Genomic DNA, 13,274 nt, shown 5'->3' on the forward strand with positions numbered 1-13,274 from the left:
TTTTTTTTTTTTTAAACTGCCATTCTTAACACTTTAAGAAACTTAGTCCAGTTAGGGGGTCACACATTAAAAAAAAATTATTGTAAGGAAATCATATTCTCGTTTTCAGCTATGTCATTTATTTTACAAATAATGATGTGGCTAATTATTCCTTAAAATAGAGGTGACATGGTCTTGGCATTGAGTTACGTTTGGGTAAAATATGTAAAAAACTACTTTTCTGATTCTGTCCTTAAAGATTAACCAAAGACAAAAAACAGTCAAAATGAAATACTATAAAAATAGAAAAAAACGCCTCTGTCTCGTAATAAAGTAAAAGGTGAAAAATTTTCTGCTAATTAGAGAATTTTAATTTTAAATTACTAAAAGTGAAAACAAGGGGCAGCTATGACATGTTTCAAGAAGATTCATAGACGATTCTCTATTAATGACTCGCCGATCCTTTGTTTTAGCGTCTTACAATTTCCTGATTGCAGGAACGCCTTTTTTTATACTTTGTGTACATTTAGAGATAAAGCATTAAAAAAAGATTGTTAGAAAAATTCATTTTACAGTATAAGCTATGTAAGTCGTTTTACTAATGAAAAAACACAGCTGTGATAACCTAGTAGCCTATGGAATTAGAGAAGCTGATTAAAAACAATATTTATTTATGTATTTATTATAAGCTCCATTTTTGAAAGAGTTAAATCGTGCATAATGACAACCATCATTTATAACTTGATTTCATGCATTTCCATCGTTCAAGTCAATCAATTAATAATGCAGCACAGATCATATAGCCTACTTCTACTATTATAGGATCCACTTTATTCAATAAAGCAAGCAGATTTTCCACCTGCCTCGTAAAGTTGAAAAAAAATCGGAAAAATGTAGATCAAAAAGTTATTAAATTGAAAACACATGGCGAGATGGCAAAGGAACAGCTGCGTTGATGCAAGTGAAATGCGGGCAAAATTAACTAAGGTTTGAGGAAATCTCGAACTATACCTGTATGTATGTAGGTATGCTTTTTCATGTCCGACTTCTGATGAAATCTCTTCCCGCAGAATTGACATGGGTACGGTCTTGTATCTGAGTGAATTAATAAGTGGGTCGACAAAGTCGATGACCGTTTGAAGCATTTCCCGCACTGCTTGCACTAAAAGAAAACCAACATAAACTAATGCAACTACAAATTCATTGAATCACGTTAAATCACCAGAAATCAAAATATTGACCAATCTGGTCCTCCCTCTTGCCTTGCTAAAAGAATAGATCATAACGAAGGATTAATGAAAAAACATAAGAGCGGCGTAAAATCGTTTCAACAAAACAAATAGTTTTCTTTCATCTTTAGCGGCTTCCCCAGTATCCCAGTGGCATAACCAAAATAGGAATATGAGAAATATGAGAATATAAACTTGCCTGAAACATGAGAAACTATCGATCAAAATAAACTTTTGGTGATACGATTCCAGCTAAAATGTACTGCATATAGAGATTTATGCATCCCCCAAAAACGTTGGAGGCCCTTCAAAATGGAATTCCAACTACACCCCATTATCATTGAGATCAATCAGGAACATCAAAGGATTGAGAGCTTTTAATGTTTTCAAGCAGGCCTCTTTGGTAGAGTTCCTTATATAGACTTATTTTACTTGTTATAGTAAATAACTAGTTAAATAACTTGCCAGGATAAACCCACCACGTAGATCGGCCCTGTCAAGTAGTCCACCCAGGGCTTTAATAAAATCAAATGTTTTACAACGTTCAGGAAATGAAGTTTTAAGTTTGGTTAGGCATTTGTCAGTTAGTAAGGGAAGCTTATCAGTCTTCGAAAGGTGAAATTACCAAAGGCCTCTACTTCCAGAGGCATTATATGTTTAACGACAAGGCATAGTTTTTTTTTCGTGTTTTCGTCCAACTGTTTTATACTGCAAAAATTTCAGCCGACCATAGTTGGTCAAATAGAATGAATAATAAATCCACGTCAATGCGTCAAAGGAGATGTTTTTGTTCTATGGCGTACCACAGGTACTTTCCAGCCGACGATTAGACCGTTTGAATTTTTAGTCTTCTCTTGCAATTATATCTATGATCCCCCTCCCTCTTTCTGTAATTGTCTTTATAACGAAAACATCAAAAGATGCTAGATTGCTAGATGCTAGATGCTAGAAAAGGACTTAGGATGCTAGATTCAATTTTAATTTTGGTTTAGTTAATGACCGCGCTGGGATGCCCTCCACTCTTTTTTCTCCTTTCTTTTGTCTTCTCCTTTTTGTTGCCTCTTTTTGCTTGTTTTCTTGGTCTGTTCTTAATTTTGTGTGAAGATCAGCGTTGCCAACGCTTTGAAGTAAACTGTACTATTTTTCCAACTAAAATGTAGCGCAAGAAAACCATCTGAACAGCAGCAGGTTGATAGTTTACCGTAACAATAAGAAAATTTTCGACAGTCCAAAACTTGAACAGATATCCGAGTCTGAAAAGAACATGTAAACCAAAACTTCTGGATTATTTGTATTGAACCAAAAATTGCAGATGTACCGCATTATGCTTGAACCTCTAAATTGTACTAAAAACGGTACAATTGTACCACGTTGGCAACGCTGGTTAAGATGTATTACTTTGGAGTATTATTTCCTTACAACTGTTGTACTAACAAAGATTGCTAAAAAAAAAAAAAAAAAAAAAAAAAAAAAAAAAAAATATATTTCAATGCGTATATTTTAATGCTTTAATTTGTTTCCATATTTTTGTATTTGTAATTATACACTATTTTTGTGAGTGGTTTTTGCTATTCCTTTTTTTTTGTTTTTATTCATTTTTTTAATTTTGAGGGAGTATCTTTTCTTGTTTTGCTTTGAAAACCAAACACAACAGTAGCGTGAGGACTGGGCAAGAAAGAACTAATTAGTACTTTCAAAAAATTTCTTAGCGGCCTCTATCTTTTTTTGACAATTTTCTACCAGTCTTACAAGATTGATAATTCTTTCAAAAAACTCCTGTGGAATAAAATGTAATACGTTTTGTTCCGTTTCAAGGATGTTAAAACAGATTTTACGACAATATCCTTCAGTAAGAAACTGGAATCACGAGAAAAAAAATGAACGTATGCCACAAATTATTAGGTAGGTTAATTTCATCCTTGAAGCGTATCTTAAAGATTTCGCCCCCAACCACGGTTTAAAATGTCGCTGTACTTACCGAATACGTTCTGTCTGACGATGTCGACTCTAAAGAACTATCTTGTGACAAGCTATCTGAAAATGATCTTGCAAACGTTGTAAGCATATCATCGTGCGATTTTTTCACATGTTCCTCATAATCTGCAAATGAAGGTAGTTCAAGTTCACATACACTGCACCGAAAGTTACTCTGGGATCGTTCTGGAAGTCTTGCAGCTAAAGGGCTTGCAGCAACACCCAGCTGCAATCGCAACCTTGCAAACGGATCTAACGGACGGAATAACACCGGGTAGAGAAGCTGCTGAGAAAGCTGATAGAGTCCTGATGAAAATCCATTGTAAAATGCAGCATAAGGGTTTAATTGTTCTGAATGATAACCGGAACTTGTGGCGACACTGCTTGTTTCATCTGATTCCATTTCTTCTGGATTATCTTTCCTACTTAGAGACTCCCCTTCACACATTGATGCAGGTGACCAAATGGAGCCTTTTTTAGTTGAGGTTTTTGTACTGAGATTTAATGGTCTTTCAGATTTTGTAAAATGCGTAGAATTGTCATTTTCTGAGTCAAATGTTGTACTGACGCTGGATTGAAAACCTATAAGAAGAACAATTTTACTTTAAAATATAAGAAAAAGTATAAATTCAGTAAATACAAATACAGGATTTCTTGTGGAATTAAAAAATCACATTAGACACCTTTCTGAACTTCGCTCATTAGCGGAGCTACCCTCACGTTGATCTCTTTGGTGTCACGTATTATCAACAGGTTGTTTTCAAAACGCAAAATGTATCTAACGCTAACAACGGCAAAAACTTATGACAGTAAAGGTGTGAAGAGTTCCAGTTATTTGTCGTTATCAAGCATTTATACTATGTTTGATAGGCTTAAACCTTTACAATAAGGACACCTAAAAATGTGCTTTTATTAGTTATTAAAAACCATTCACAGTCTTTAAAAACATAATGTTAACCACAGTTTAAAACAGAAAAGAAATCAGGCTTATCTTTTTCTGTCTTGTTTTTACATTCATTTATGGTAGGCAAAGTGTGGACTTACTGAAAAATATCTTGTCGTCGGTAAAACACATTCAAAAACAATGCACAGTTCACAGTACAGTTGGGGACATGCACTTCCGCTGGGCCTCCCAGGCTTTTGGCGCCGAGCCCTCCGAAGTCCCAAATTTCCCGAATTTCTTCGCACTTCTTTTTTCAAATTATGAAGCAAGATCTTTTCTTATTATTGCAACCACTCCCCCAAAAAAATTGAGTGTGCGTACCTATTTAGGATTCCAGACCTGGAAATTGCTCTCATTTTGATAATTGCAGATCAGTTCAAGTTCACAAGTTCTTAATAAATTTTGTATTTGTATGGAATGTAGCACTTCAGAAAAAGTCGTTAAGAATAATCGTTAACGGTTCGCTTCCTCCTAAATCGTTTGGGTATTAACCAAGGGCGTCTAAATATGGGGGGGGGGAGCAATTGCCCCCTTAATTTTTAAACCCCCCTCTAGATTTTGAAAAATACTATTTTCAGGGTAATTTCACTGACAAACGTCTTTTTTGAGCTTTTATTGAAAAAATTAAAAAAAACTGCGCCCATTCCTAGATTTAAAAAAATACATTTTGCCCCCCCCCCTCCAACTATAGTTCCGTAAATCGACGCCACTCTTATTAGTTTAAAGCCTACAAAAGTGCTTAAACCTTTAAACCATTTGATAAAATGGAGGGCATGGAGTAAACCAGACGAATGCCCAATAGTAACTGAACAACTATGTAACTCAAAACAATCAAAAAATACCACAAACAGAAGTAGGGCTACCCCCTCAAACCATTAAACTATTTAAAGGCTATTGCGTTATTTGCACTTCACTGAAAATCAAATATATTTCAAATATTTTCTTCTAAAGTTATTCCATCGAAAAATAAAAATTCCTTTAAACAAAATCTTAAATCGAAAATCGCTGAGATTTCTAGAAAATAATGTTGTCATATATTGGACATTCAGTTTATCTGAATAAGCTATTTCTAGTCATCTTGACTATCATGCTGTTTTATATATATATATATATATATATATATATATATATATATATATATATATATATATATATATATATATATATATATATATATATATATATATATATATATATATATATATATCAGCAAATAAATTTGGACCTGTTTAGAAGGATGCCATGAATTTTTGTATTGGCCTAGGTTGGTTCAAAATCTTAAAAGAAAATTAGCATCTTAGATATTTTATTTTATGCTTCTTTTCCATATAGGCTTATAGTCCTAGGCTACTCTGACAATGCACTCAATTCCCTCCCATGATGGTCCCAATAATGTGGTTTACCATTGGAGTTACATACCCCATAGCAAGACAGCTAACCACCACTTCATTGGTTAGATCACTTTGAAGCCTTCAATAAATTACCTAGAAAGTAGATTGTTCCAGAATTTAATTTGTCTGAATTTACTTAATTGCCAAATATCCAATTTTTCGAAATTGCAGTTAGCAAATTAATTTAGCAAGGATGAAAGTAAATACATTACTTGATGGCTCTTTTATGTTTATTCATAATTTAGTAATTGCTTCTGAAGGAAATTACATTTTGAGCCCTTGCAAACGCTAAGAGGGCTCACTGCAGCCCATAGTAACCAAAAGTTGAATCTGGTTGTTTTTCAGATATGAATCGACCTTAGATGGCTCAAAAAGCAAACAAGGTTTTATTTTCTTGTCCTTGGTACTTTAATAGCCATTAGCTTCGCATCTTAAAAAAAAAAAAAATGTGTGAATAATTGTGGTTTCTCTTTTTTAAATGAATTTTTTTCTTGGACTGAATGGAGTGTGCAGTGGTGTAGCAAGGGGAAGGGAAGGAGAGCAGCTGCCCCTACTGCTGCTCTGCCTCTGAAGGGGGACCAAACTAAGTTTTTTTCCACTTATATTGTGATAGTGAAGGTGGAGGGAGGGATCAAAAACCAACATTGTCCCCGGTCGCTGAAAACCCTAGCTACCCCTCTGAGAGTCTGTTCAGTTTTTACTGAGTAATCTGTAATCCTAGGCCTTTCTTTTCTTTTTATCTGGGTTAATGTTTAATTACCGTCAAGGAAACAGCTGTGAAAATAGGGTTTCCCAGGAAAACTTGTTATTTTTAACAATGAAAAAAGAGAAAAAACTTCTGTGAAAGAAGTTTTATTCTCCCGACTTTCGTAAGATTCTCAGTATAAAAATAATTGAATTCATTTATCGCTCGTTAATGACACTTGTCGACTACAAAGTTTGTGCGTCGGCCCTGCGTTATCTCTGATTAAACCCTGGGTCAAGCAGCGTCAATCTGGTTTGTCGTTGGACGAAAATATTGTAACATATTGAAGATTATCGTATTTAACATTTTTCTGCAGAGTGAGATGAAGCGACATTTTCAGTAACGTCGTATTTCACAAAGTAGTATATATATATATATATATATATATATATATATATATATATATATATATATATATATATATATATATATATATATATATATATATATATATATATATATATATATATATGTATATATATAATATTAAATTTTTTTTAGCGCCTTTGCATAAGCAAAACAGCGACAATGACACATTAATAGAGTTTTCCAATGCAAAAAACAACGTACCGAAACCTCCTCTGTAGCTCATTCAATTTCGACGATGCTGATGAATAATAGCGTTGGATTCTTAAGTTACGAAAATCTTACTTTTGTAATATACGCTATTTTGAACGTTACTATTTTAATAACCTTAATTTTTAACGATTAATGTAATTTTTAGTGTTTGCTATTTTATGTCACAAATCTCTCTAATAAATCAAGGAGTAAATAAAATTGCTGTTAGGCTATATTATTATTTTATAATTATTATTATTATTGCTTTTCACTTGTTAACTCTGCACCAGTGCACCGCAATAGATATGGACCACTTGGTGCCCTTCTGACATTTTTCTTAATGAACATTACGGAGCAATACGAAGGTAAGAAGAATTTAACCTCTCAACTCAACCCCATACAGTTTATAAAAGAACAGGCTACCATTTGGATTTTATTTTCTTTGATTACATATTCATTCATTAGAAAACACAGTTTGCTCAAAAAAACCTTTTTATGCATACAATCCTTACATTGAATTTGAATATGCAACGGTGAATATACCACCTACAGCTTCTATGTAAAAAAAATTAAACAGTTTTTCTACGAGATTTGGGGGTTTCATAATTTTAGAATAAAAAAAAATCAATTTTTTCAACCAATTTTTCTTATACTGTTTTGTATTCTAAATTCAAAACCGCAATCAAATCTTTTTAACACCCAAGATTTTGGAGTAATTTTTTTCCGTTGCTGGTGTCTCAGACGAAAACAAGACTGCCCGCTAAGTTTATTTAGTTTTTTTCTTATCTCTATGTCTTTTAGTTTATTCATATCCATTCTTTATTCTTATTTTTGAGTGAGGCAATGGCTATCTTTTGTTGTTGTTGGTCTTTATATTGAATTAAATAAATAAACAATGTTCTTTCGACTGAATATGAGGAGCAACATTAAAACTCCAAACGAACGGAAATTATTACGTATATTAAGGGGTTTCCCCTTCCTCAACACCTCACTCTTTACGCTAAAGTTTTTCGTATTTTTAAAAAGCTTCTTATTGTTCTAATTAAACGGTCCTTGTGTTTCAGGAGTCATTCTTAAAGAATTTCGACAAAATTCAAACTTTAGCAGAAAGAGCGAGGTGTTGAGGAGGGGGAAACCCTCTTGATATACGTAATGATTTATGTTCGTTTTAAGTTTTAATGTTGCTCCTTACTTTCAGTCGAAAAAACTTGTTTTTGTTTTTTTATTTAATTTCTGATCGTTTGTTAAATAATGCCCGGAAATCAGGCCCCACCTCCACAGAGAAACCCCTTCCCCACTGAACTATCTTCTAAACAATTCAATCCCGGTGAAAATTTACCCCGAACAATTACTCTTAACCACTCCGTGCGTAAACTTGAGACGGAAAAGAAAAAGCAAGATATATAAAAAATAATTTTTGTAAAAGAATTCTTGCAAATTCCCTCAGTGTATAACTTCCCCTGACAAGTTCACTCCCTAGGAGCTTCCCTCTCAAATTCACCCGCGAGAAACCCCTTAGCACAAAATTTGAACCTTTCCTCCGGAGCTCTGGGGGGCAGGTTTCATGTTATACCCGAAGGCATAGTTATTTTCTCTTTCAGCTATGATGAACAAAATGGCTATCTAAAATTTTGATCGGACGAATTTGGGAAAAAGGGACGGGGACGGGGCCTAGTTGCCCTCCAATTTTTTGGTAACTTAAAAATGGCACTACAACATTTAATTTTCGTTCAAATGGGCCATCTCCCGATATTCTTGGACCACTGGGTCGATACGATCACTCCTGGGGAAAACAAAAAACAAACAAATAAACACACATCCGTGATATATCTTCTGGTAAAAAATACAAACTTCCACATTTTTGCAGATAGGAGCTTGAAAACAAAATAGTAGGGTTCTCTGATACGCTGCTGAATCTGACGGTGCGATTTTCGTTAAGATCATTTGACTTTTAAGGGGGTCTTTCCCCATTTTTTTCAAAAATCAGGAAAAATTTTTTCAGACGTGTAACCCTTAATAGGTAGGCCTAAGACTAAACTTAATGAAATGTATATATTTCAAATCAACAGAAAACTCCAATTGTTTTGATAAATCTATTGGTATCAAAATTCCGTTTTTTAGAGTTTCGGTTACTATTGAGCCGGGTCTCTCCTTACTTACAACTACGAACTGTTTGATTGAATTTATTGAAAGTAAACATCTGCTTACAATCAAATTAAATTTTTTGACTCGGTGGCATCAATTGCAGGGGAGGGTAGGAGGAAGCGGGGAATTTTGATTTTTTGAAATCTAGATTTTGAAAAATATATGGTGCCCACCTTCATTCATTTTCGTGAACTGACTCCACTGTTTTAGATATTCCAAACGCTCAAAAGTACAGTAAAAATAGTTAACAAAATTAGGTTGTGAAATTTGTTGCTTGGTTCTCTTATTGTAGCTGGTTTGATTGTCATTGGAATAGACTGTTTTGGTCAGTAAGGTTGGATAAAAAGAAAAGTAACAAGAACGTTTATACGGGTTTCCCTCAATTAAAAGTTTTCCGTAATTCAAAGTGAAATAATTTATTTTGTGATGATAATTGATACAAATAAATAGAATCTAAGGTGAGTGTAGTTAAAATAATGCGAGTAACGCAAATCTTCTTCAAAAGCCGTGGATGTTAAATCAAATTGTTTTGCAGTGACGAAAGCGTTAAAGTAAAAGGGTGTAGGCCCAGGCCGTATTCAGGGGGTTTTACCCCCCCCCCCCCCCCCCGAAAATTTTGCTCGACTCGTAAGAAACGTAACAAAAATGAATATAAAAAAACTTTTGATAGTTTTTTTTTAGATTATTTGTAACCCCCACACGCCAAAAAAGTTATTTTGTAAACCCCTCTCCCCCAAAAAAATCCTGGATATGGCCCTGATTTCGTGAAGGAGTCACTTCAGGGGATAGGATTTGCCTAAACAGTAGCAAATGGGCATGTCGTCGGAAAAAATAAGCTACCAGATACCCCCTCACCCCACCTGGATACAGCCTTGTAAGCTGCAGAAAAATCATAGAAATCCGGACGTTTTGAATGAAAGACGGTTTCAGAATAAGGTGAATCTAGAGCAAAATCTTGGGAGGGGGAAATGTGACAACGGAGCCAATAATTGACCAAATTGTTTTAAAGAGTATTAAAGAATAATTGACCAAATATGTTTTTTTAAAGAGTGAAAAACAGAAAAAGTATGGAATGAGGGCTCAGGAAAAAAGGGAAAAGTCTTCCCCCGCCTCTTGGATCCGGCATTGGGCAAAGAAACCCCCATTGCGTGTTCATTCGAAAAAAAACCGCCAATAAAAAGTACAATTGTTCCTATCAAGTAGAGACGGATGAAAGGGAACTTTAAGTCCCTCTCCCACTCTCACAATACGTCCAGGTTCTTACAAATACCCCTTTTCTTTTCGTATAATTAACCAATTTTGAAGTTTTATCGAATTTTCTTCCCATGAACCAGGAGCCACCCCCTCTAAATAAATTTTAGTGTACAAACCAGACACCCAGTTGTGCTGGTTTGACTTTAACTCATCTTGGTTTGGTAACAGATTTGTTAATGTCCTCTTTGCAAGTAAACACTGGCATAACAGAGTTTGTACTTCATTTCATTCATAAAAAATTTATTTTTTGGATTATCAGAGTTGCTTTTACTTTAACTGTGCTCCCTCCCTAGTTGTCTGGGTATACCCCAGGTGTACATGCAAAACTTTGCTGAATTTGTTGGTGGGCATTTTGGTATAGATTCAGGGGTTTGCTCCCTCAGAAGGAAACACTATAAAATTCTGAAAACTACTTTAAAATGTTAAAATACTTGAGCGGTTTTAGGACTTAGGGTACGTAAGTTAGTATTTTACAATTTTAAAGCTAGTTTTTAGAATTTTATATAGTTTTCTTTTGAAGGGACAAACCTCTACAGTAGAACCCATTGTTTTTCTATAATTTTTCCCATCAACAACAGATTCACTAAATATTACTAACTAAAGAAAAAAAAAAAAAAAAAAATGCAAAGTTTTGAATATGGCCAAGGGTATTTATTGGCATTAGAAGGAGGGGGCTGGGACAAACCTCAAGTCAAAACGAATGCGTTCTGGGCGGCCTGCTTTCCACAATTCTCTGTTGTCGCTTCCATAATTTTGCTACTCAAGTATTATATTTTTATTATATTTCATTAGGGTTAACCTAACTTCACTTCTTTGGTGTGGTCGCTATAACACGTATGTACTTAGAAGGGTAAATTTTTCGTAATTCATATTATTGACTTGCGAATAAAGTAAACATACCACTAGATGCCTTTTTTATGCTCTTTCCTAATATAATAATCATTTTTGTCGGAAATGAATTTTACCCCCACCCCTATATATACTTGCTCAGGGTGTATATTTGCACATTAGGGGGGTGGGGGTAATGTTTAAACTTACCTCCCATTTACACCACAAATAAAATTTACCCCCCCCCCCTACTGAGCAAATATATCACCGGAATCGGTCTGTATATTGGTGGGGGGTAAAATTCATTTCCGACAAAACTTATTATTATATTTAGAAAGAGCATAAAAAAAGGCATCGAGTGGTATGTTTACTTTATTCGCAAGTCAATAATATGAATTACGAAAAATTTACCACCAGAAGAAGAGATATACCCATGGCTTTATTCAAACTGGCATTTAATACAGAAAAAATTATTGCCGTTATTACCTCTTTTGTTCAACGGCTCAACAACACTAAATGCACTATTTTTAGACGGCCGTATGTTCAATAGATTATATCCTTTCGTAATTTCTCCAGTGCCAGACGAGAGAGTCTCAGAATCACTATCATCCGCTAAAGCCGGTGTCGGTGGTGCCATTGATTACACTTAATATTCAATGTGCTCGTTAAAACAGCTTACCACCTTCTGAAGTTAAAAGGTACGTTTGAAGAAATTAGATTCAGATTTCATATTGTAAAGATTGGCTGCTTCTGCTTGGATTTGAGCAAAGGGATTGGCTGAAACAATAACAAACAAGCCAATCACAAAGCAGCTTCAACACTGGATTCCAGGTGTGCGCCTAATTTGAATGCTGGAAATGGTTAATCTTGGATATGAAATTGATTAGAGACTGGGGGATTGAGTTTCAGTCAATAAGGTAAAATAAGGGAAAAGTTTTTGCCCATCAAAATGAACTGAGTTTTAGCAACGAGGTATTTAGCATGCAAACAGTTAAATAGCCCATAAGCGGTTAATTAGTAAAAAAGGGAGAATTCGATCATCGAATTGGTGGAATTGATGGCATGCAAAAGCAACAGCAGTAATTTATTTAGGGCTAGGATAAGACTTAGTTTTTTCTAAGCGGATGGGTGGGGGTAGCCTGTCAGCCAGAGAACAACGATATTTTATACTTCTGAAAATTTACTGGTACTCCTGTACTAAACGCACTCTTTTATATAGTGCTAGTTTGGTTAATGCTAATGCAATAAAATAAAATAGGATGAATATATAATAGTTTAGAAACAAATTTGGGCTATATATTTGCGAATTATGGGGGGGGCGGGGTGAATGTAAAGCATAGCTTATATTAAATACGTAACCTAACCTAACCTAGGTACCTCCCCCCCCCTAAACCCCAAAAAACAACATTTTAAATATAGTTCTTGCCTTTGTTTATATCCCACAAGCCAGCGTAAACCTGTTTTTCACCACGCGTCTCGGTCTATTTTGTGACTGGTTTGTATTGCAGTATATAAAAGAGTGCCTTTAGTACAGGAGTGCCGATTTACTATATTAAAAACAAAGCAAATATAACAATAAGCTGAATTTCAGGGGGGGGGCTATGAATAGTACTTTATATCCTTGAATATCCGCATACACTTTATTATTTTCATCAGAGGGTATCATATTGTACAAATACACGATTTTCTCTCTAAATATGTAAAATATAAAAGGTAGGAGAGGGGTGGGATTGGCACCACCCCTCCTGCCTCACCCTCCTTCTGGACTATCAGGTTTTTAATTACTTATTCTCGATAAAAATTACAGAGATTTTTTTTTATTGTTTTTGGCCTTGTTTGATGTTTTTCTTTGAACCAGTAGTCACAATATCCTTTGGAATTTGGACGAAGGGGCCTGTCACCAGCATAGATATCTTGAAAGGGTACTACGCAGTGTTGCGTTTATAAGTTTGCAAATTTACAAATTTGCAAAAATTTATAAATCCTTTTTTTTCACTTACTATGATGAATATTTCATGAATCAGAAAACACACCTTCAAAAGGGGGAAGGATCATCATGAGGATTATATTATCTAATATCAGTGTATTGAAGATGTTATTGCGGAGGTTTCAAGCCCCTATCTATAAGAATACTAAGTTTAGCATTGTTTCCAAAAAGGGTGATCATAGAGGTGTGTTTATATGTTTGATTATTCCATGGGTAAACTTTTCGAACGAATGGGCAGAGA

At 34.6% G+C, this 13,274-nt stretch overlaps 1 protein-coding gene across 1 annotated transcript in view; it reads right to left on the bottom strand.

Moving 5' to 3' along the window:
- Positions 1 to 11,712, bottom strand: part of LOC148954862 (uncharacterized) — a 36,323-nt gene extending 24,611 nt beyond the window's left edge. Inside the window, exons 1-3 of the mRNA XM_089107971.1 lie at positions 11,533 to 11,712; positions 3,187 to 3,764; positions 991 to 1,141 (exon numbers count right to left, since the gene is read on the bottom strand). Of these exons, the coding sequence (XP_088964097.1) occupies positions 991 to 1,141; positions 3,187 to 3,764; positions 11,533 to 11,683 (880 nt within the window). The 5' untranslated portion in view covers positions 11,684 to 11,712. The remainder of the gene's footprint in view (positions 1 to 990; positions 1,142 to 3,186; positions 3,765 to 11,532) is intronic.
- Positions 11,713 to 13,274: the final 1,562 nt, after the last annotated feature.

The sequence above is a fragment of the Artemia sp. Qi Xiang Cuo genome, chromosome 2 (assembly GCF_049724085.1).
Source record: "Artemia sp. Qi Xiang Cuo chromosome 2, ASM4972408v1, whole genome shotgun sequence".
Taxonomy (NCBI): Eukaryota; Metazoa; Arthropoda; class Branchiopoda; order Anostraca; family Artemiidae; genus Artemia; species Artemia sp. Qi Xiang Cuo.